Source organism: Heterodontus francisci, chromosome 1, assembly GCF_036365525.1.
Source record: "Heterodontus francisci isolate sHetFra1 chromosome 1, sHetFra1.hap1, whole genome shotgun sequence".
In the NCBI taxonomy this organism is placed as follows: domain Eukaryota; kingdom Metazoa; phylum Chordata; class Chondrichthyes; order Heterodontiformes; family Heterodontidae; genus Heterodontus; species Heterodontus francisci.
Genome location: NC_090371.1, coordinates 7,185,015 through 7,209,799, shown reverse-complemented (window position 1 = coordinate 7,209,799; position 24,785 = coordinate 7,185,015). Strand labels below are relative to the sequence as shown.

General features: G+C 46.2%; 1 protein-coding gene across 1 annotated transcript in view; it reads left to right on the top strand.

Moving 5' to 3' along the window:
* The window catches only part of LOC137377649 (disintegrin and metalloproteinase domain-containing protein 12-like), a 330,681-nt gene extending 309,479 nt beyond the window's left edge, over positions 1–21,202 (top strand). Inside the window, exons 27-29 of the mRNA XM_068047535.1 lie at positions 18,584–18,640; positions 20,967–21,035; positions 21,147–21,202. Of these exons, the coding sequence (XP_067903636.1) occupies positions 18,584–18,640; positions 20,967–21,035; positions 21,147–21,202 (182 nt within the window). The remainder of the gene's footprint in view (positions 1–18,583; positions 18,641–20,966; positions 21,036–21,146) is intronic.
* Positions 21,203–24,785: the final 3,583 nt, after the last annotated feature.

The window sequence follows — 24,785 nt, the reverse complement described above, 5'->3', positions numbered from 1 at the left end:
ACATAATAACACTCATGCTAGAGATAGACGCTTCTATTTAATGTGCAGGGGTGCGCACTGCCTCCAACAATTCTGACAGAAGCGCCCATGTTTCCCGTGCTGCTCCACAAGTACATGTTTAGTGTATGACTCCCGAGGTTCAGCATCTGTGTCCAGCTGAGCAGAGCTTGAAGTGTCCTGCACTCTCTGACAGTGACTCTCCACTGCTGCCTGATTCCAGTACCTGCTCCTGTTTACACGTGATGTACCACTCACCATGTGCCATCTGAGAATCTAGACCTGAGATGTGTTTATCCACACTGGTGGAGGGGGCACAGGAGTCATGTGACTAATGGTCCTCCCTCTTCTCCTACGCTGGTCTAGCAATATGCCTGTGGGAGATAAAAGACATGAGTTAGTGCTGAACATGGGTGAAATAGGGTTGCAAGTTAGCATAGTGCAGATCATGTCATGTAACGTATTGGTGACATGGATTCAGAATGAGTAACAGTTAAGTGCCAAGAGGCAGTGTGATATCTGATGCTGTCACCAGAACTCTGAGCCACCTCCTTCTCTCCATTGGCCTATACTGCTATCCCCCACCCTCCGCCAATCTCCAGAGCTTTTAAAAAAGATTTTTCATGGGATGTGGGCATTCCTGGCAAGGCCATCATTTGTTGCCCATCCCTAATTGCCCTTGTCAAGTTAGTGGCTTGCTAGGCCATTTCAGAGGGCAGTTAAGCGTCAACCACATTGCTGTGGGTCTGGAGTCACACGTAGTCCAGACCAACTAAGGACAGCTGATTTCCTCCTCTGAAGGACATTAGTGAACCAGATGATAATTTCATGGCAGCAATACTGAGACTAGCTTTCAAATCCAGATTTTTATGCATTAAACTGAACTCCACCAGCTGCCAGTGTGGGATTTGAACCTATGTCCCCAAGGCATTATCCTGAGCCTCTGGATTACTAGCTCAGTGACATTAACAATCCTCTGTAGATGTCAGGGCAGCCATGGCTGCAATTCCATTCCCCATGGTTCTCCGCTTCTCCCTGGATTTGTGGGCTTTCTTCTCCTGTAATGAGAAAAGACAGAGTTAAGAATGTGAGAACTGATTGCTGAGGATGGTCGGTCAACATTTAAGGAGAGTGACTGTGAGGAATGGGAGTGTTTCTCGAAACAAATTTATGTTTTTTCAACCACCTGTCCGTAAACAAGATTAGTGATTGAATTTTGCCCTCCCTTAAACCCTGACAATAAATGACCTCAACAATAACACAGTTGTTGGAGTTCAATAAAAGAATTTGGGTTTATTTACACACTCATAAACTCAGGAGGGCTTTAACTTCACCACGCAGGCTTAAAAACGTACATGTAAAGGTTAAAAGACAGTAAAAGGCAAGGATATTCACTAAATCGAACTATAAATTAACATGATTTTCAGTTAAAACTATTCTCCATTCAGATTATCAAAAAGTCCAAATATTGGAGGTCACTGATTAGAAATGCTGAATAGGGGAGGAGCTGTTGGAAATATCTCTTCTCTTACAAATTTATTTTTCTTTGCACTCTCAGATATAAATGGAGTTGCTTGATTTTGCTGCAGTAACCTTTTGCTTAGGTGGAGAGGAAACGAGCAGAAAGCAGATTTGCTTGCTATTTTTGCAGACTGTATCTTTAATTTTGCTCACTGTTTGCAATATGTATCTTCTTCGTGGGATGTGGGCATCGCTGGCTAGGCCAACATTTATTGACCATCTCTAATTGCCCTCGAGAAGGTGGTGGTGAGCTGCCTTCTTGAACCGCTGCAGTCCTTGGTGTGTAGGTACACCCACAGTGCTGTTAGGAAGGGACTTCCAGGTATTTGACCCAGTGACAGTGAAGGAACAACAATATAGTTCCAAGTCAGGATGGTGTGTGACTTGGAGGGGAACTTGCAGGTGGTGGTGTTCCCATGCATCTGCTGCCCTTGTATTTCTAGGTGATAGAGTTTGCGGGTTTGAAAAGTGCTGTCAAAGGAGCCTTGGTGCATTGCTGCAGTGCATCTTGTAGATGGTACACACTGCTGCCACTGTGCGTCGGTGGTGGAGGGAGTGAATGTTTGTAGATGGGGTGCCAATCAAGCGGGCTGCTTTATCCTGGATGGTGTCGAGCTTCTTGAGTGTTGTTGGGGCCGCACTCATCCAGGCAAGTGGAGAGTATTCTATCATACTCCTGACTTGTACCTTGCAGATGGTGGACAGGCTTTGGGGAGTCAGGAGGTGAGTTACTCACTGCAGAATTCCCAGTCTCTGACCTGCTCTTGTAGCCACAGCATTTATTTGGCTACTCCAGTTCAGTTTCTGGTCAATGGTAGCCCCTAGGATGTTGATAATGGGGGATTCAGCAATGGAAATGCCGTTGAATGTCAAGGGGAGATGGTTTGATTCGCTTGTTGGAGATGGTCATTGCCTGGCACTTGTGTGGCACAAATGTTACTTGCCACTTATCAGCCCAAGCCTGAATGTTGTCCAGGTCTTGCTGCATATGGACATGGGCTGCTTCAGTATCTGAGGAGTTGTGAATGATGCTGAACATTGTGCAATCATCAGAAAACATCCCCACCTCTCACCTTATGATGGAGAGAAGAACATTGATGAAGTCGCTGAAGATGGTTGGGCCTCAGACACTATCATGAGGAACTCCAGCAGTGATGTCCTGGAGTTGAAGTGATTGACCTCCAACAACCACAATCATCTTCCTTTGCGCTAAGTATGACTCCAACCAGTGGAGAGTTTCCCCCGATTCCTATTGACCACAGTTTTGCTAGGGCTCCTTGATGCCATACTCAGTCAAATGCTGCCCTGATGTCAAGGGCAGTCACTCTCACCTCACCTCTTGAGTTCAGCTCTTTTGTCCATGTTTGAACCAAGGCTGTAATGAGGTCAGGAGCTGAGTGGCCCTGGTGGAAGCCAAACTAGATACAATGCCAGAAGAGATTTAATGGCCTAATTAAGCCTGACAAGGTGAGAGCAATGAAATATTTAATTACATCCTGAGGAGCATCTAGCCCAAATCCCCCTCCCAAGGCCACTCCTGCACATCACTCCTCATACCAACTTAACTTGCAATTCCACACATCCCTCTCTGTCCATGCATCTTCTCACATCCACATCTGGCTATCCATCACTGACACTCACCCTCATCTTAATATAATGTCACTGCTATCCCTCACAGTGTCCCTCAACAAATGTTGTTCATCCATTCCCTTAATACATTTTATTACTTTCACTCATAGGTCTCTTCTTTCCTTCCTTGCAGGAAAAGAAAGCACAGACCACAAGGGAGAGGCAGAGAACTGGAGGTGACCCGCCTGCCATTTTGCAATTAGCATCTGTAGAGGAGGAGGTGCTGAAAATAAGCAGAGTCTCGGCATGCCTGGTCATCAGACACGCAGAAATTGATGCCTCCCAGCTACCTGGTGACAGAATTAAATGTCACACAGTCACGTGGCATCCAACACTCAGCCATCTTGACTTGATGTCAGCAGCCAATTAAATATGATCATGTGCACAATGATGACTTAGTACCCTCTTACTTGACGGTTCTAAATCATGTCCTTTATCTCCCATAGGCCTGACAAACATCCCACAGGAGGTGGTGCAGGAAGAGGATGAAGTTTCCTCAGAGGAGGTCACTCACTCAATGGATGCACCATCACAGGACTCATGCAGATAGCGCACCAGCTCAGACACATACAACTCGGTGTATCTCACACATCGCCATTGAGCAAGAACAGGTGTCAGAGATGAGACAGCAGTGGAGAGTCCCCATTGGAGGACACAGATAGTCCAAGCTCTGTAAAACTGGAATGAGATGCTGAGTCTTGGGCACCATTCTTGAAATGCTGATTTTTTTTTTTTACTTGAATAGTGCCAAAAATAGTCAATGCTGAGAGGTTCGATGCCGTTATTTTTTCCATCAGCAAAGAAAGCAATTTACAAGCAGAACTGTACTGCTTTTCAAAGCACAAAATGTTCCCTTTAATATGTTTCTTCTTCATCGTTCTGTACCGCCCTCCCAGGTACAGTAAAAATTTTCTTGCAGTGATATCTTCACTGCCTTCCTCCCTCAACCTCTACTCCAAACGACTTCACAACTTTGGTAATTTCAAGCTCCATTTCAACTCATCATGTTCTCTCTCCTCTGAGTTCACTGCCATCTTATCCTCCCTAAATCTCTCCCTCCATGTAAACTCCCCAACCCATATTCACAGCCACCCCCTTGACTTTGCCATCTCACATGTCTTGTTTGTCCCATTGTATCAATTAAGGATAAGGCCATTTCTGATCACTTCCTTGTATCACTTTCCACTCATAACCCCCTTCCACGCCCCAACCCTACCTCACTTTGTAACCAAACTATCTCATTCATTTACAACTTCACTTTCAAAAGGGTGATCGTTCCTTCCCTGGTGAGGCTGGAGTGGTCGGTTTGGGTGGGGCGGGGGGGGGGTGGGGGGTGGCGTCTTGGGTCCCGGGGGTGGGTTGGGAGCGGGCGTATATCCTTAAGTGGCTATTAAGTGGCCACTTAAGGGTCTTGATTGGCCTCGGGAGGGTGGGCCATTTCCCGCCCGACCGCCGTAAAGTTAACCGGAGGCGGGAGCGGGGCAGTTAGGCCTCCCGGAGCCTCCTGCTCAATTTTATGCCGTCCCCACGCCATCATCCGACCTGCTGGGGCGGCGTAAAATTCAGCCCTACGTGACTCATCTTTCTTGACTACACTTGCGGTTGAGCTGGACCAATCTGTGAGTTCTTGCACCTTTCTGATGATCCCATTAGTTTTCATCCTGTCCAGTTTGACTTTCAACTGGGACTGAATGTGGATGCTGCATTTGTCGATTGATGGTATGGCATCCTCTCTCAGATATAGAGATGCGGCTCCCATGAAGCTGCCAATTCTATCAAAGCAATCTGGGTACTGTGTTGTTAGATCTCTGAGTGAAGTGATCAGTGTATCTTCTGATCCTGGTTTGCCTTCCAGCACCTGGCTGCTCCCAAGTATCGTCACCAAGGCTAGATCGCGGCGTGTCGGTAGACCCGCAATCACTGAACCTTTTGTCTTTATGATGTAGAATTCTTGTGATGTCCAGGATGACTGGTTATATTTACACTCTATTATTATAGATCCTAAGCATGGAATGGCTGATCTGTGGTATGCAGACAATTTTACAGTCGTTAGATTTGCCATGGCCTTCCATTTGTTTGTTTACATATCTTGTAGAACCTGCAGAGGGAGTACGTTTGCACCCGTCCCGTATCTATTTTGGCCAATAACGAATGTTAGCCAACTTTTTGTGGACAGATGATCTGGATCATGGCAAAACTTTCAGATGGTGCAATGACATCTGCGTGTTCTGTGATACTGATGGTATGGAAAGTGTGCTCATCTCACCTCACCTCACATCAGCTTTCTCTTCATTGCCACCGTCCACTTTGTCTGCTACCTTGTGGATGCTTTTCCTGCCAGATCTGCTCCGGTCTCTCTTACTGCCTGAAGGTACTGTTTGCTCGTGTTCTTCTGCAAACCTTGTACGACTCCTCACGGCTCCTTCGGTCTTGACTCTTCTCCATTGTCTCTGCCAGTGACCCTTCATGCCGCGTGCTTTGCAGAAATCGGAGAATGCTGGACAACTTTTGGTGCATGTAGAAGTCCACATCTCTTACACAACTTCCTGGGCTTGGATACTCTCGCAGTGTATTCACCGTTGACGTTGTAAATAGACTTTGTAAATTCTGTCGGCCCGCAATGATGGCTTCATATTTGTGTCCTTCCTTAAGCAGTTTGTCAATGCTACAATGTTTGGGATTATCTAGCAGGTCTTTCTGAAATGCAATGATCAGTGTGGATCACCAGCTCGGCAATTCTTTCTGCTAGCTCGGCGTCTGAAAAGTTGGAGTATGCACCCTTTTCCCTGCACCTACTAATAAAGTGGTCAAGGGACCCGTGGGGTTGCTGACAAAACACGATAAACTCTAGTCTATGGATGCAAATATTAAAATTTGGACTCTGAATTGGTCTTCTAAAGTTGTCCAGATTTTCTTTGGATCACTTTGATCTTCTCCTGTGAGCCCAGATGAATTTAATCGATATAGGCCTTTATTTCCAATCGCAATACAGATTTTGATAGCATGTTTATCTGGCTCAGAGACTCCCAGGTTGACGAACCAAAGCTCTGTTCCTTGTTTGAAGCACTGGTTAAGATGGGTGGTGTTGTTGTCACTTTTGTGCGTTTTTCCCTGACCACCCACGAAGCTTGGTTGTGGTGGGAACACGCCACGATGCTTGCACGGTCTGTAGTGGTGACACAGAGTTTTCCAGACTTTTACTTCTGTTTTCGCTGTTAACTTTCACGACCCTTCTCAGCCTGATTTTGACAACAGTTCTGATTTCCCTTGCTGGCAATCGATCCAGCTGCCTGTGTCCCTGTAACTCGCCTTCCCTAGTTGAGCACTGCCCAGTGCTTTACCTCTCAATGCACTGTTCTAATTTTTAAAACTTACACAACTTTCTGTGCAGTGGTCTTCAGTTTTTACACCACATACTCTTTGTTGACTGAGTAGTTTTGACTCTGAAGTTGGTTATTGCTTACCAGCCGCTTCCAGTTTCTCCACTATCGATGGTTCCGCGCTGCGTGTGGTGAACTTAGATTTTGAGAATCTTCGACTCTCCAACTCTTTAAATCTTCACCACCGCTGGCTGATGTTGTATTTGGTGGGCTATAAAATGAAACGTTATCCACCACTGCCGCATATTGTGTTTTCATTTCCTTGTGCTTACTAAGACCTTGGACATCAAGGCACTGACCACGCATCAGGGGTCAGTGGGTTCCTTTATTGCAGGTGGTAGCATCGCATTACATTGCAAGAGAACATCTGTATATGTCTGGTCTGTTTGGTGATCAGCAACAGAGTGAGAATGAGACTCAGTCACATAGTATGCTACATTATTTCCTGTCTCGAAAGGTGTACTGCGAATGTAACCACACCCATTTAGAGGTGGACGACAAAAATCTTGACCGTGAGACCCACCTCCTGCTCCTTCGATCCTATTCCCACTAAATCTCTGATCTCCCAACTTCCTCTCCTGGTCCCCATGTTAGCCGATATTATAAATGGTCTCTCTCTTCAGGTGTTGTCACTATCTTCTTTATATCTCGCTTAAAAAAAAACCCTTTACCCCGCCACCCTTCCAAACTACCGTCCCATCTCCAACCTCCCTTTCCTCTCCAAAGTCATTGAACGTGTTGTTGCTTTCCAAATCCATTCCCATCTTTCCTGGAACTCCATGTTTGATTCCCTCCCATCAGGTTTCTGCCCCGCCACAGTACCGAATCAGCTCTTAGCAAAGCCACAAATGACATCTTGTGTGACTGTGACAAAGGTAAACTTTCTCTGCTTGTCCTTCTCAACCTGTCTGCAGCCTTTGTTGCAGTTGACCACACCATCCTCCCCCGCCAACGCCTCTCCACTGTCGTCCAGCTGGGTGGGACTGCTCTCACCTAGTTCCAGTCTTATCTATCTAATCGGAGACAGAGAATAACTTGCAATGGCTTCTCTACCTGCTCCTACACCAGTAATTCTGTAGTTTCCCAAAAATCTATCTTTGGCCCCCTCCTATTTCCCATCTACATGCTGTACTCGGCGACATCATCTAAAAGCACAACCATCGTTTTCACGCACATTGATGACACTCAGTTCTACCTCACCACCAGTTCTCTTGACTTCTCCACTATTGCTAAATTGTCAGACTGCTTATTCGAAATCCAATGCTGGATGAGCAATGAATTTCCTCCAGTTAAATATTAGGAATACTGAAGGCATTGTTTTCAGTCCCCACTTCAAGCTCCGTTCCTTAGCTTTCTCTCCCTGCCAACAATCTGAGATTAAGCCAGTCTGTTCACAAAGTTGATGTCACATTTGACCCCAAGATGAGCTTCCAACCTTTTATTTGTGCCAGCACTAAGATTGCCTATTTCCGCCTCCGGAACATCGCTGGGCATTGCCTCTGTCTCAGTTCATCTGATGTTGAAGCCCTCATCCATGCCTTCATTACCTCGACACTTGACTATTCCAATCAGTCCTGGCTGGTCTTCCACATTCTACTCTCCATAAACTTGAAGTCACCCAAAACTCTGCTACCCGTGTCTTAACTTGCATCAAGTCCTGTTCCCCAATCTCCCCTGTGCTCGCTGACCTACACTGGCTCCCGGTCAAGCAACGTTGTGATTTTAAAATTCTCATCCTTGTTTTCCAATTCCTCCATAGCCTCCCCCCTCTCTATCTCTGTAATCTCCTCCAGCCCCACAAACCTCTGAGATGTCTGCACTCCTCGAATTCTGGCCTCTTGTGCATCCCTGATTTTAATTGCTCCACCACTGGTGGCTGCACTTTCAGTTGCCTCAGCCCCAAGCTCTAGAATATCCTCCCTACATCTCTTCGCCTCTCCACCTCACGTTCCTCCTTTACGACACTCCTTAAAACCTATCTCTTTGACCAAGCTTTTGGTTGCGTTAAAGGCACGAAATAAATATAAATTGTTGTTATTGTTTTCATTCCCTGGTAAGCTTGAATATGTCTCTATTCCCTTAATTGGCTCTCTTCTGCCACCTGACATGACTCTTCCCTTCCAATACTTTTTCACACGGCCTATATCCAGTGTTTCTCCTTCCCTCCATACCAGGCAACATCCTAGTAAATCTCCTCTGCACCCTCTGCACCCTTTCCAAAGCTTCCACATCCTTCCTATAATGCGGTGACCAGAACTGCACGCAATACTCCAGGTGCGGTCTCACCAGAGTTTTGTACAGCTGCAGCATGACCTCGTGGCTCCGAAACTCGATCCCCCTACTAATAAAAGCTAACACACCATATGCCTTCTTAACAGCCCTATTAACCTGGGTAGCAACTTTCAGGGATTTATGTACCTGGACACCAAGATCTCTCTGTTCATCTACACTACCAAGAATCTTCCCATTAGCCCAGTACTCTGCATTCCTGTTACTCCTTCCAAAGTGAATCACCTCACACTTTTCCGCATTAAACTCCATTTGCCATCTCTCAGCCCAGCTCTGCAGCCTATCTATGTCCCTCTGTACCCTACAACATCCTTCAGCACTATCCACAACTCCACCGACCTTCGTGTCATCCGCAAATTTACTAACCCACCCTTCTACACCCTCTTCCAGGTCATTTATAAAAATGACAAACAGCAGTGGCCCCAAAACAGATCCTTGCGGTACACCACTTGTAACTAAACTCCAGGATGAACATTTGCCATCAACCACCACCCTCTGTCTTCTTTCAGCTAGCCAATTTCTGATCCAAAGCTCTAAATCACCTTCAACCCCATGCTTATATATTTTCTGCAATAGCCTACCGTGGGGAACCTTATCAACGCCTTACCGAAATCCATATACACCACATCCACTGCTTTACCCTCATCCACCTGTTTGGTCACCTTCTCGAAAAACTCAATAAGGTTTGTGAGGCACGGCCTTCCCTTCACAAAACCGTGCTGACTATCGCAAATGAACTTATTCTTTTCAAGATGATTATAAATCCTGTCTCTTATAACCTTTTCCAACATTTTACCCACAACCGAAGTAAGGCTCACAGGTCTATAATTACCAGGGCTGTCTCTACTCCCCTTCTTGAACAAGGGGACAACATTTGCTCTCCTCCAGTCTTCCGGCACTATTCCTGTCGACAATGACGACATAAAGATCAAGGACAAAGGCTCTGCAATCTCCTCCCTGGCTTCCCAGAGAATCCTAGGATAAATCCCATCTGGCCCAGGGGATTTATCTATTTTCACACTTTCCAAAATTGCAACACCTCCTCCTTGTGAACCTCAATCCCATCTAGCCTAGTAGTCTGAATCTCAGTATTCTCCTCGACAACATTTTCTTTCTCTACTGTAAATACTGACGAAAAATATTCATTTAACGCTTCCCCTATCTCCTCTGATTCCACACACAACTTCCCACTACTATCCTTGATTGGCCCTAATCTAACTCTGGTCATTCTTTTATTCCTGATATACCTATAGAAAGCCTTAGCGTTTTCCTTGATCCTATCCGCCAATGACTTCTCGTGTCCTCTCCTTGCTCTTCTTAGCTCTCCCTTTAGATCCTTCCTGGCTAGCTTGTAACTCTCAAGCGCCCTAACTGAGCCTTCATGTCTCATCCTAACATAAACCTTCTTCTTCCTCTTGACAAGCGCTTCAACTTCTTTAGTAAACCACGGCTCCCTCGCTCGACAACTTCCTCCCTGCCTGACAGGTACATACTTATCAAGGACACGCAGTAGCTGCTCCTTGAATAAGCTCCACATTTCGATTGTGACCATCCCCTGCAGTTTCCTTCCCCATCCTACGCATCCTAAATCTTGCCTAATCGCATCATAATTTCCTTTCCCCCAGCTATAATTCTTGCCCTGCGAAGACCATTCAGCCCATCGTCTTTGTACTGGCTCTCTGAAAGAGCAATCCCCTCAGTTCCATTCCCCCGACTCTCCCCATAACCCTGCACATTCTTCTTTTTTGTATAACTGTCTAATTCCCTTTTGAATGCTTCAATTGAATCTGCCGCCACCATGTTCCCAGGCAGCGCATTCCAGACCTTAACCACTCACTGCATGAGAAAGTTTTCCTCGTGTCTCTTTGCTTCTCTTACCAAACACTTTAAACCTGTGTCCTCTCGTTCTCAATCCTTTCATGGGTGGGAACAGTTTCTCTCTATCTACTCTGTCCGGCTGCTCATGATTTTGAATATCTCTATCAAATCACCTCTCAGCCTTCTCTTCTCAAGGAAAACAGTCCCAACTTCTCCAATCTACCTTCATAACTGAAATTCCTCATCCCTGGACCCATTCTCGTGAATCTTTTCAGTACTCTCTCCAATGCCCTCACGTCTTTCCTCAAGTGCGGTGCCCAGAACTGGACGCAATACTCCAGCTGAGGCTGACCTAGTGTCAGATACAAGTTCAACATAACTTCCTTGCTCTTGTACTCTATGCTCCTATTAATAAAGCCCAGGACACTGTATGCTTTATTAACCGCTTTCTCAACCTGTTCTGTTACCTTCAATGACTTATGCACATATACACCCAGGTCCATCTGCTCCTGCACCCTCTTTAGAATTGTACCTTTTATTTTAGATTTTCTCTCCATGTTCTTCCGACCAAAATGAATCGCCTCGCATTTCTCTGCATTGAACTTCATCTGCCACCTGTCTGCCCATTCCACCAACTTGTCGATGTCCTTTTGAAATTCAACACTATCCTCCTCACAGTTCACAATGCTTCCAAGTTTCAAATCATCTGCAAACTTTGAAATTGTGCCCTGTATACCAAGGTCTACATCATTTTGGATATTGTTGGGGGAGATGGCTCACCAGGGGAAGGCAGCAGTAGCCAGGTTCATGGCACCGTGGCTGGTTCTGCTGTTCAGAAGGGCGGGAAAAAGAGTGGAAGGGCTATAGTCATAGGGGATTCGATTGTAAGGGGAGTAGATAGGCGGTTCTGTGGTCGAAGATGAGACTCCCGAATGGTATGTTGCCTCCCAGGTGCACGGGTCAGGGATATCTCAGATCGGCTGCAGAACATTCTAAAGGGGGAGGGTGAACAGCCAGTTGTTGTTGTGCACATAGGCACCAATGATATAGGTAAAAAACAGGATGAGGTCCTAGAAGCAGAATTTAGGGAGTTAGGAGCCAAGTTAAAAAGTAGGACCTCAGAGGTAGTAATCTCAGGATTGCTACCAGTGCCACGTGCTAGTCAGAGTAGAAATGAAAAAATAGTCAGGATGAATGCGTGGCTTGAGAGATGGTGCAGGAGGGAGGGGTTCAGATTTTTGGGACATTGGGACCGGTTCAGGGGGAGGTGGGACTATTACAAATTGGATGGTCTACACCTGGGCCGGACTGGAACCAATGTCCTTGGGAGTGCTTTTGCTAATGCTGTTGGGGAGCTTTTAAACTAATGTGGCAGGGGGATGGGAACCAAATGAGGAGGTCAGTGGACAGTAAGGAAGTAATAACTAAAGCCTGTAAGGAACTAGATAATGAAGTCAGCGTGACGAAGGGGAAGAGTAGGCAGGGAGCAGATGATGAACGCAAAGGGACTGGTGGTCTGAGGTGCATTTGTTTTAATGCAAGAAGTGTAGTAGGTACGGCAGATGAACTTAGGGCTTGGATTAGTACCTGGGAGTATGATGTTATTGCTATTACTGAGACTTGGTTAAGGGAAGGGCATGATTGGCAACTAAATATCCCAGGATATCGATGCTTCAGGCGGGATAGAGAGGGAGGTAAAAGGGGTGGAGGAGTTGCTTTACTGGTCAAAGAGGATATCACAGCTGTGCTGAAGGAGGGCACTATGGAGGACTCGAGCAGTGAGGCAATATGGGCAGAACTCAGAAATAGGAAGGGTGCGGTAACAATGTTGGGGCTGTACTACAGGCCTCCCAACAGCGAGCGTGAGATAGAGGTACAAATATGTAAACAGATTATGGAAAGATGTAGGAGCAACAGGGTGGTGGTGATAGGAGATTTTAATTTTCCCAACATTGACTGGGATTCACTTAGTGTTAGAGGTCTAGATGGAGCAGAATTTGTAAGGAGCATCCAGGAGGGTTTTCTAGAGCAGTATGTAAATAGTACAACTCGGGAAGGGGCCATACTGGACCTGGTGTTGGGGAATGAGACCGGCCAGGTGGTTGAAGATTCAGTAGGGGACTACTTTGGGAATAGTGATCACAATTCCGTAAGTTTTCGAATACTCATGGACAAAGACGAGAGTGGTCCTAAAGGAAGAGTGCTAAATTGGGGGAAGGCCAACTATACCAAAAGTCGGCAGGAGCTGGGAAATGTAGATTGGGAGCAGCTGTTTGAAGATAAATCCACATTTGATATGTGGGAGGCTTTTAAAGAGAGGTTGATTAGCGTGCAGGAGAGACATGTTCCTGTGAAAATGAGGGATAGAAATGGCAAGATTAGGGAACCATGGATGACAGGTGAAATTGTGAAACTAGCTAAGAGGAAAAAGGAAGCATACATAAGGTCTAGGCGGCTGAAGAAAGATGAAGCTTTGGAAGAATATCGGGAATGTAGGACCAATCTGAAACGAGGAATTAAGATGGCTAAAAGGGGTCATGAAATATCTTTAGCAAACAGGGTTAAGGAAAATCCCAAAGCCTTTTATTCATATATAAGGAGCAAGAGGGTAACGAGAGAAAGGATTGGCCCACTCAAGGACAAAAGAGGAAAATTATGCGTGGAGTCAGAGAAAATGGGTGAGAGTAAACGAGTACTTTGCATTGGTAGTCACCGAGGAGAGGGACATGACGGATGTTGAGGTTAGGGATAGATGTTTGATTACTCTAGGTCAAGTCGGGTGGATAGTGAGAGTCTTTTTCCTCGGATGGTGATGGCAAACACGAGGGGACATAGCTTTAAGATGAGGGGTGATAGATATAGGACAGATGTCAGAGGTAGTTTCTTTACTCAGAGAGTAGTAGGGGCGTGGAACGCCCTGCCTGCAACAGTAGTAGACTCGCCAACTTTAAGGGTATTTAAGTGGTCATTGGATAGACATATGGATGAAAATGGAATAGTGTAGGTAAGATGGATTCACAGGTCGGTGCAACATCGAGGGCCGAAGGGCCTGTACTGCGCTGCAATGTTCTAATTCTAATAAGGAGGGAGGAAGTGTTGGGTATTCTAAAAGGCATTAAGGTGGACAAGTCCCCAGGTCCGGATGGGATCTATCCCAGGTTTCTGAGGGAAGCGAGAGAGGAAATAACTGGGGCCTTAACAGATATCTTTGCAGCATCCTTAAACACGGGTGAAGACCCGGAGGACTGGAGAATTGCTAATGTTGTCCCCTTGTTTAAGAAGGGTAGCAGGGATAGTCCAGGTAATTATAGACTGGTGAGCCTGACGTCATTGGTAGGGAAGCTGCTGGAGAAGATACTGAGGGATAGGATCTATTCCCATTTGGAAGAAAACGGGCTTATCAGTGATAGGCAACATGGTTTTGTGCAGGGAAGGTCATGTCTTACCAACTTAATAGAATTCTTTGAGGAAGTGACAAAGTTGATTGATGAGGGAAGGGCTGTAGATGTCATATACATGGACTTCAGTAAGGCGTTTGATAAGGTTCCCCATGGTAGTTTGATGGAGAAAGGGAAGTCGCATGGGGTCCAGGGTGTACTAGCTAGATGGATAAAGAACTGGCTGGGCAACAGGAGACAGAGAGTAGCAGTGGAAGGGAGTTTCTCAAAATGGAGACGTGTGACCAGTGGTATTCCACAGGGATCCGTGCTGGGACCACTGTTGTTTGTGATATACATAAATGATTTGGAGGAAAGTATAGGTGGTCTGATTAGCAAGTTTGCAGACGACACTAAGATTGGTGGAGTAGCAGATACTGAAGGGGACTGTCAGAGAATACAGCAGAATATAGATAGATTGGAGAGTTGGGCAGAGAAATGGCAGATGGAGTTCAATCCGGGCAAATTAGATTAGATTAGAGATACAGCACTGAAACAGGCCCTTCGGCCCACCGAGTCTGTGCCGACCATCAACCACCCATTTATACTAATCCTACACTAATCCCATATTCCTCCCAAACATCCCCACCTGTCCCTATATTTCCCTACCACCTACCTATACTAGTGACAATGTATAATGGCCAATTTACCTACCAACCTGCAAGTCTTTTGGCTTGTGGGAGGAAACCGGAGCACCCGGAGAAAACCCACGCAGACACAGGGAGAACTTGCAAACTCTACACAGGCAGTACCCAGAATCGAACCCGGGTCCCTGGAGCTGTGAGGCTGCAGTGCTAACCACTGCGCCACTGTGCCGCCCTAATGCGGGGTGATGCATTTTGGAAGATCCAATTCAAGAGTGAACTATACAATAAATGAAAAAGTCCTGGGGAAGATTGATGTACAGAGAGATTTGGGTGTTCAGGTCCATTGTTCCCTGAAGGTGGCAACGCAGGTCAATAGAGTGGTCAAGAAGGCATACGGCATGCTTTCCTTCATCGGACGGGGTATTGAGTACAAGAGTTGGCAGGTCATGTTACAGTTGTATAAGACTTTGGTTCGGCCACATTTGGAATACTGCGTACAATTCTGGTCGCCACATTACCAAAAGGATGTGGATGCTTTGGAGAGGGTGCAGAGGAGGTTCACCAGGATGTTGCCTGGTATGGAGGGCACTAGCTATGAAGAGAGGTTGAGTAGATTAGGATTATTTTCATTAGAAAGACGGAGGTTGAGGAGGGACCTGATTGAGGTGTACAAAATCATGAGAGGTATAGACAGGGTGGATAGCAAGAAGCTTTTTCCCAGAGTGGGGGATTCAATTACTAGGGGTCACGAGTTCAAAGTGAGAGGGGAAAAGTTTAGGGGGGATATGCGTGGAAAGTTCTTTACACAGAGGGTGGTGGGTGCCTGGAACGCGTTGCCAGCGGAGGTGGTAGACGCGGGCACAATAGCATCTTTTAAGATTTTTCTAGACAGATACATGAATGGGCAGGAAGCAAAGAGATACAGACCCTTAGAAAATAGGCGACATGTTTAGATAGAGGATCTGGATCGGCGCAGGCTTGGAGGGCCAAAGGGCCTGTTCCTGTGCTGTAATTTTCTTTGTTCTTTGTTCTTTTATTCATATATATCAGGAAAAGCAAGGGTCTCAATACTAATCCCTGGGGAACTCCACTACAAACCTTCCTCCAGCCCGAAAAACATCCATTAACCACTACTCTTTGTTTCCTGTCACTTCTATTCTATGAGCTACAGGTTTGTTCACAAGTCTGTTGTGCGACACTGTATCAAATACCTTTTGAAAGTCCATGTACACCACATCAACAGCATTGCCCTCATCAACCCTCTCTGTTACCTCCTCAAAAAACTCCAGCAAGTTAGTTGAACATGATTTTCCCTTAAGAAATCCATGCTGGCTTTCCTTAATTAACACTCATTTGTTTATGTGACTTTTGATTTTGTCCCGAATTATTTTTTCCAGAAATTTACCCACCACCAAGTTAAACTGACTGGACTGTAGTTTCTGGGCTTATCTTTACACTCATTTTTGAATAAGGGTGTAATGTTTGCCATTCTCTAGTCCTCTGGCACCACCCCCAAGTCTTAGGAAGACTGAAAAATTATGGCCAGTGCCTTTGTGGTTTCCACCCTCACTTCCCTCAGTATCCTTGGGTGCATCTCATCTGGTCCTGGTACCTTATCCACTTTAAGTACAGAAAGCCTATCAATTTCAAACCCGTCTAGTGTCTGATTTACCTCTGACATTGCCTGGGTTGCATCTTCTTCCTTGGTAAAGACAGATGCAAATTATTCATTTCATACATCAGCTACGCCCTCTGCCTCCATGTGTAAATCTCCTTTTTGGTCCCTAATCAGCCCCACTCCTCCTTTTAAACCCCCCCCCACCAGTTTTATATGTTTATTGAAAACTTTGGGATTTCCTTTAATGTTAGCTGCCAGTCTCTTTTCAGACTCTCTCTTTGCTTCTCTTATTTGCTTTTTCACTCCCTCTCTGCACCTTCTATATTCAGCCTGGTTCTCAATAGTATTTTCTACCTGGCGTCTGTCATAAGCACACCTTTTCCTCTTTATCTTAATCTCCTGTCATCCAGGAAGTTCTGGATTTGTTTGCCCTACTTTTCCCCTTCGAGGGAACATACCTTGACTGTGCCCGAACTCTCTCTTCTTTGAAGATTGTTCAGCTGCTGGTTTTCCTGACAGCTTTTGACTCCAATTTATTCACCCTAGCTCCATTCTTACTCCATTGAAGTTGGCCTTCCCGCAGTTAATTATTTTTATCCTGGATTGCTCTTTGTCCTTTTCCATAGTGAGTCTAAACCTTATGATACAATAATCGTTATCCTCTGGAGAGTGACTGATACTGATTTTTACTGATAGTGACAGATACTGAATGAAACTGAAAGGCACTGACGTAGTTACTGTCATGTGAATCGCAGTCTGACTCTTATGGTGAATGAATACAGAATCCCACATTGGCTACAGGTGAGTTCCCAGAGGACTGGAGAATAGCCAATGTTGTTCCTTTGTTTAAGAAGGGTGGTAAGGATAATCCAGGAAATTATTGGCCGGTGAGCCTTAAATCAGTGGTAGGGAAATTATTAGAGAGGATTCTTCGGGACAGGATTTACTCCCATTTGGAAACAAACGAACTTATTAGCGAGAGACAGCATGGTTTTGTGAAGGGGATGTCGTGTCTTACTAACTTGATTGAGTTTTTTGAGGAAGTGACAAAGATGATTCATGAGGGAAGGGCGGTGGATGTTGTCTATATGGACTTTAGTAAAGCCTTTGACAAGGTCCCGCATGGCAGACTGGTGCAAAAGGTGAAGTCACACGGGACCAGAGGTGAGCTGGCAAGATGGATACAGAACTGGCTCGGTCATAGAAGACAGAGGGTAACAGTGGATGGGTGTTTTTATGAATGGAGGGATGTAGGGATGTGACTAGTGGTGTTCCGCAGGGATCAGTGCTGGGACCTTTGCTGTTTGTAGTATATATAAATGATTTGGAGGAAAATGTAGCTGGTCTGATTAGTAAGTTTGCGGACGACACAAAGGTTGGTGAAGTTGCGGATAGTGATGAGGATTGTCAAAGGATACAGCAGGATATAGATCGGTTGGAGACGTGGGCGGAGAAATGGCAGATGGAGTTTAATCCGGACAAATGTGAGGTAATGCATTTTGGAAGGTCTAATGCAGGTGGGAGGTATACAGTAAATGACAGAACCCTTAGGAGTCTTGACAGGCAGAGAGATCTGGGCGTACAGGTCCACAGGTCACTGAAAGTGGCAACGCAGGTGGATAAGGTAGTCAAGAAGGCATACGGCATGCTTGCCTTCATCGGTCGGGGCATAGAGTATAAAAATTGGCAAGTCATGTTGCAGCTGTACAGAACTTTAGTTAGGCCACACTTAGAATATATTGCGTGCAATTCTGGTCGCCACACTACCAGAAGGACGTGGAGGCTTTGGAGAGGGTACAGAGGAGGTTTACCAGGATGTTGCCTGGTCTGGAGGGCATTAGCTATGAGGAGAGGTTGGAAAAACTCGGATTGTTTTCACTGGAACGACGGAGGTGGAGGGGTGACATGATAGAGGTTTACAAAGTTATGAGCGGCATGGACAGAGTGGATAGTCAGAAGCTTTTTCCCAGGGTGGAAGAGTCAGTTACTAGGGGACATAGGTTTAAGGTGCGAGGGGCAAAGTTTAGAGGGGATGTGCGAGGCAAGTTTTTTACACAGAGGGTGGTGAGTGCCTGGAACTTGCTGCCAGGGGAGGTGGTGGAAGCAGATACGATAGCGACGTTTAACAGACATCTTGACAAATATATGAATAGGAAGGGAATAGATGGATATGGGCCCCGGAAGTGCAGAAGGTGTTAGTTTTGGCAGGCATCAAGTTCGGCGCAGGCCTGGAGGGCCGAATGGCCTGTTCCTGTGCTGTACTGTTCTTTGTTCTTTGATGTTGTTTCTGTTTTTTCCTTTCCACAGATAAAACACCGAAGAGAATGGGTCTTGCTCGAGCTGCAAGCAATAATACCACTCCAGGTCAGAAATCTCTCCAAGTAATTCTCTGGAATGATATTATCAGCATATAATGTCCACAATCCCTGAATGATCTCTCTCCACACTCAGCCTTTCCTCACTGTTGAAAGACACTGACAGCTATATTTTTGGGTCCCCACCAAGATCAGGAAAAGAGGTTATGGGGAGGGGTCATAGAGAGATACAGCACTGAAACAGGTCCTTTGGCCCACTGAGTCTGTGCCGACCATCAACCACCCATTTATACTAATCCTACATTAATCCCATATTCTCTACCACATCCCCTCCTACATTAATCCCATATTCCCTATCACCTACTTACACTAGCGGCAATTTACAATGGCCAATTTACCTGTCAACCTACAAGTCTTTGGCAGTGGGAGGAAACCGGAGCACCCGACGGAAACCCACGTGGTCACAGGGAGAACTTGCAAACTTCGCACAGGCAGTACCCAGATCCGAACCCTGGTCGCTGGAACTACGAGGTTGCGGAATAAGCACTGCACCACTCTGCCGCCCTGCACTGGCCAGTATTGGGATGCCGGTCCCATTGTTGGCTATCTTGGGAGAAGTGAGTTTGTGGCCCAGGAAGGTCAACTGTTAGTTAGGTGTGGATTTATGGATTAGAAGCTGGACTGAAATGACGACATTTGAGCTGCTGTACATAGTTTTAAGATGTTTTTTGCACTTTTTAATTTGCACTCTGGGTAGGTAGAGGTTTTTAGTCACCATTCTCACTGATGATGTGGTTAGGGTCATTTAGACCCTTGATGAAGGTGCAATAAGGAGGCTAGCAGCTGGCTGCGGTTTTCCAGATGGCCTCCAACATCTGGTGCAATGGGGGACAGAACAGCTGGAACAACTGGCCAAAGAGCCAGTGCTCCTGGCAGGTCCACATGTGGTCCATGCCAGCCTGGTTGGGGTTCAGCCAAAGGCCATCCTGTCACTGGACTAGTAGGCCCAAAGCAAGGGAATACACAATAAATGGGAGGATATTGAGAGGGGTAGAAGAAGTGAGAGACCTTGGAGTGCATGTCCACAGGTCCCTGAAGGTGGCAGGACAGGTAGATAGAGTGGTGAAGAAGGCATATGGAATGCTTTCCTTTATTGGCCGAGGTATAGAATACAAAAGCAGGGATGTAATGGTGGAACTGTATAAAACACTGGTTAGGCCACAGCTGGAGTATTGCATACAGTTCTGGTCACCACATTACAGGAAGGACATAATTGCTGTGGAGAGAGTAAAGAGGAGATTTACAAGAATGTTGCCAGGGCTTAAAAGTTGCATCTATGAAGAAAGATTGGATCGGCCAGGGTTGTTTTCCTTAGAACAGAGGAGGTTGAGGGGTGACTTAACTGAGGTGTAGAAAATTATGATAGGTCTAGATCGAGTAGACAGGAAGGAGTTGTTTCCCCTCGCGGAGAGGTCAATTATCGGGGGCACAGATTTAAGGTGATTGGTGGAAGGATTAGAGGGGCCATGAGGAAAAATTAGAGGGGAGATGAGGAAAAACCTTTTCACCCCGAGGGTGGTGGGGATCTGAAACTCACTGCCTGAAAGGGTAAATGAGGCTGAAACCCTCAACTCATTCAAAAGGAGTCTGGATCTGCACCTCAGGTGCCTTAAGCTGCAGGGCTATGGACCAAATGCTGAAAGGTGGGATTAGAATATGTGGATCGTTTTTCGGCCAGCACAGACTCGCTGGGCCAAGTGGCCTCTTTCCGTGCCTTAAACTTTCTATGATTCTATTTTCTATAATTCTATAAGGCACTGCTGTCCTCGATGGCCAGTGGCATCTGCTCCAATTCATTGGAGGGTGTATGTTTCAGTAATGGCAGGTCCTCAGCAGCACTATGGCTCTGAGCCATTGTGAGGGGTCAGTAAATACCCTGGTCACTCATTTCTCCCATGTTCAGGAGTAACAGACACCCTGAGGCCCCTCAGCTGCTGTGTCTGCTGGACCATGAATACCCAGAAGCCTGTCCTGATGGTTGGGGGTAGCACTCACCTTGCCAAAGTGTATCAGGTCATGGAACCTTTTCCTGCATTGGATCCAGGTTCTTCACATGATGCTTCTATCACTGACAGTGGCAGCGATGTTCATCCACGTTTGCTCGGTCTGTGTGGGTGGCCACCCTCCGAGAAGAGAACTTCTCTCCTCTCCCTCAGGACCTCCAGCATCACCTTCATTGCTGTGATCTGAAAGTACGATACATCTGCCACTGTTTGGACTAATCTCAGTCTGACTCTCAAACTCCCGATTGCCCCGGTGCATGGATACAGAATCTCACATTTATTGAGGATGTTTCTGTTTTTAACTTTCCACAGCTACAGTATCTGGGACAACGAAAAATGTTACAAGTATCACAACGGGCCAAATTAGCACAGTGACTCCAGGTAAGAAATCTCTCCAAATCAATCTCTCAGATTTAATAAGCATTAAATAAATGATATTATCACCCGCAGAGTGTCCACAATCCCTGAATGATCTCTTTCTGCACCTCTTAGTCACCGAGACCACAATGATCTCTCTCCACAGCCAGTCTTACCTCACTACTCACTGACGCTGAAGGGTTGTCTTTGGGAGTGAGTAAGGTTGCCGGTCCGGATTGAAGATCACATTATCAGAAGGCGTTTCTGGATCTCGATCCTTTGGGTCGCACTCCAATTTTCAAAGAGAGGGTGGATAGGAAGGAATCGGGAGCCTGCTCGCTGCCGATTAACAGCCTGTTATGCTTCTTGAGGACCTTGTTAACAGCCAGAGAAAGCGAGAATGTAATTTTCAATCAAGCAAGTTGGTGAACCCGAGCCATCCGGTTGACATTGGTGCACAGCTATCGTGTTCAATGTGGGGAGAAGCTAAAGTTTTTTAATTAGCTGAAAAATCCCGGGATCTGGTGGATCCTGTGCTCGATCATGCACATTACCTCTCATTAGGTCATATGTCCACTTTCCTGTTTGGTTAATCTGTTGGCCCTCTGAAGTACCGACTGCTCTCTGCTGCAAGGCCCCATCGTGGCTGCCGTCTGTCTTTGCCACTCATGCTCTGCAGGCAGCTCCCACCTCCTGGTAACATTGACGCCACTAATTGGGCCAAGCTTAGCTCTGGCCCCACTGGGGCTTTTACATTTAAAGATAGCATCATGTGAGCAACACAGATGCAGCACGCATCGATTGCACCCACATAGACATCAAGATACCAACAGACCAGCCAGTCAGATTCCTCACCTGAAAGGACAACCACTCCTTGAATGACCTGTGACCACAGGAAGTGAATCATGCAGGTCTGCGCCCTGTTCCTGGGCAGCTGTCATGACTCCTTCATCCTGCATGAGTACCAGGTGCCATAACTCTTCAGGCCCACATCCAGATTCCATGGGTGGCTGCTGGGGACAATTGTTTACCCCGAAGGAGGTAGCCGCTGTTGTCAGCTTGAGTCCCAGACACAGATGGAAAGAGAAGCTACAACCAGAGGCATCTCCTAATATGGACCTGCATTGAAAAAAACATTGGTTTCTTGAAGACTTGCTTCCATTGCCTCGACCGGTCAGGTAGTGCCCTCCATTATGAGCCAGTCAGAGTGTCCTGTATTGTATTCATATCCTGAACAACAGGACACTGGAAAGAGGCCTGGAGATGGATGAGGAGGAGGAGCTGGAACATCACTCCACCTTGGAGAAGGGCTGGGAGGAGGAAGAAGAGGAGGAATGCCTGAAGGAGGGCACTATGGAGGACTCAAGCAGTGAGGCAATATGGGCAGAACTCAGAAATAGGAAGGGTGCGGTAACAATGTTGGGGCTGTACTACAGGCCTCCCAACAGCGAGCGTGAGATAGAGGTACAAATATGTAAATAGATTATGGAAAGATGTAGGAGCAACAGGGTGGTGGTGATAGGAGATTTTGATTTTCCCAACATTGACTGGGATTCACTTAGTGTTAGAGGTCTAGATGGAGCAGAATTTGTAAGGAGCATCCAGGAGGGTTTTCTAGAGCAGTATGTAAATAGTCCAACTCGGGAAGGGGCCATACTGGACCTGGTGTTGGGGAATGAGCCCGGCCAGGTGGTTGAGGTTTCAGTAGGGGACTACTTTGGGAATAGTGATCACAATTCCGTAAGTTTTAGAATACACATGGACAAAGACGAGAGTGGTCCTAAAGGAAGAGTGCTAAATTGGGGGAAGGCCAACTATACCAAAATTCGGCAGGAGCTGGGGAATGTAGATTGGGAGCAGCTGTTTGAAGGTAAATCCACATTTGATATGTGGGAAGCTTTTAAAGAGAGGTTGATTAGCGTGCAGGAGAGACATGTTCCTGTGAAAATGAGGGATCGAAATGGCAAGATTAGGGTACCATGGATGACAGGTGAAATTGTGAGACTAGCTGAGAGGAAAAAGGAAGCATACATAAGGTCTAGGAGGCTGAAGAAAGACGAAGCTTTGAAAGAATATCGGGAATGTAGGACCAATCTGAAACGAGGAATTAAGAGGGCTAAAAGGGGTCATGAAATATCTTTAGCCAACAGGGTTAAGGAAAATCCCAAAGCCTTTTATTCATATATAAGGAGCAAGAGGGTAACTAGAGAAAGGATTGGCCCACTCAAGGACAAAGGAGGAAAGTTATGCGTGGAGTCAGAGAAAATGGGTGAGATTCTAAACGAGTACTTTGCATCGGTATTCACCGAGGAGAGGGACATGACGGATGTTGAGGTTAGGGACAGATGTTTGATTACTCTAGGTCAAGTCGGCATAAGGAGAGAGGAAGTGTTGGGTATTCTAAAAGGCATTAAGGTGGACAAGTCCCCAGGTCTGGATGGGATCTATCCCAGGTTACTGAGGGAAGCGAGAGAGGAAATAACTGGGGCCTTAACAGATATCTTTGCAGCATCCTTAAACACGGGTGAGGTCCCGGAGGACTGGAGAATTGCTAATGTTGTCCCCTTGTTTAAGAAGGGTAGCAGGGATAATCCAGGTAATTATAGACCGGTGAGCCTGACGTCAGTGGTAGGGAAGCTGCTGGAGAAGATACTGAGGGATAGGATCTATTCCCATTTGGAAGAAAATGGGCTTATCAGTGATAGGCAACATGGTTTTGTGCAGGGAAGGTCATGTCTTACCAACTTAATAGAATCCTTTGAGGAAGTGACAGAGTTGATTGATGAGGGAAGGGCTGTAGATGTCATATACATGGACTTCAGTAAGGCGTTTGATAAGGTTCCCCATGGTAGGTTGATGGAGGAAGTGAAGTCGCATGGGGTCCAGGGTGTACTAGCTAGATGGATAAAGAACTGGCTGGGCAACAGGAGACAGAGAGTAGCAGTGGAAGGGAGTTTCTCAAAATGGAGACGTGTGACCAGTGGTGTTCCACAGGGATCCGTGCTGGGACCACTGTTGTTTGAGATATACATAAATGATTTGGAGGAAAGTATAGGTGGTCTGATTAGCAAGTTTGCAGATGACACTAAGATTGGTGGAGTAGCAGATAGTGAAGGGGACTGTCAGAGAATACAGCAGAATATAGATAGATTGGAGAGTTGGGCAGAGAAATGGCAGATGGAGTTCAATCCGGGCAAATGCGAGGTGATGCATTTTGGAAGATCCAATTCAAGAGTGAACTATACAGTAAATGGAAAAGTCCTGGGGAAAATTGATGTACAGAGAGATTTGGGTGTTCAGGTCCATTGTTCCCTGAAGGTGGCAACGCAGGTCAATAGAGTGGTCAAGAAGGCATACGGCATGCTTTCCTTCATCGGACGGGGTATTGAGTACAAGAGTTGGCAGGTCATGTTACAGTTGTATAAGACTTTGGTTCGGCCACATTTGGAATACTGCGTACAATTCTGGTCGCCACATTACCAAAAGGATGTAGATGCTTTGGAGAGGGTGCAGAGGAGGTTCACCAGGATGTTGCCTGGTATGGAGGGCGCTAGCTATGAAGAGAGGTTGAGTAGATTAGGATTATTTTCATTAGAAAGACGGAGGTTGAGGGGGGACCTGATTGAGGTGTACAAAATCATGAGAGGTATAGACAGGGTGGATAGCAAGAAGCTTTTTCCCAGAGTGGGGGATTCAATTACTAGGGGTCACAAGTTCAAAGTGAAAGGGGAAAAGTTTAGGGGGGATATGCGTGGAAAGTTCTTTACGCAGAGG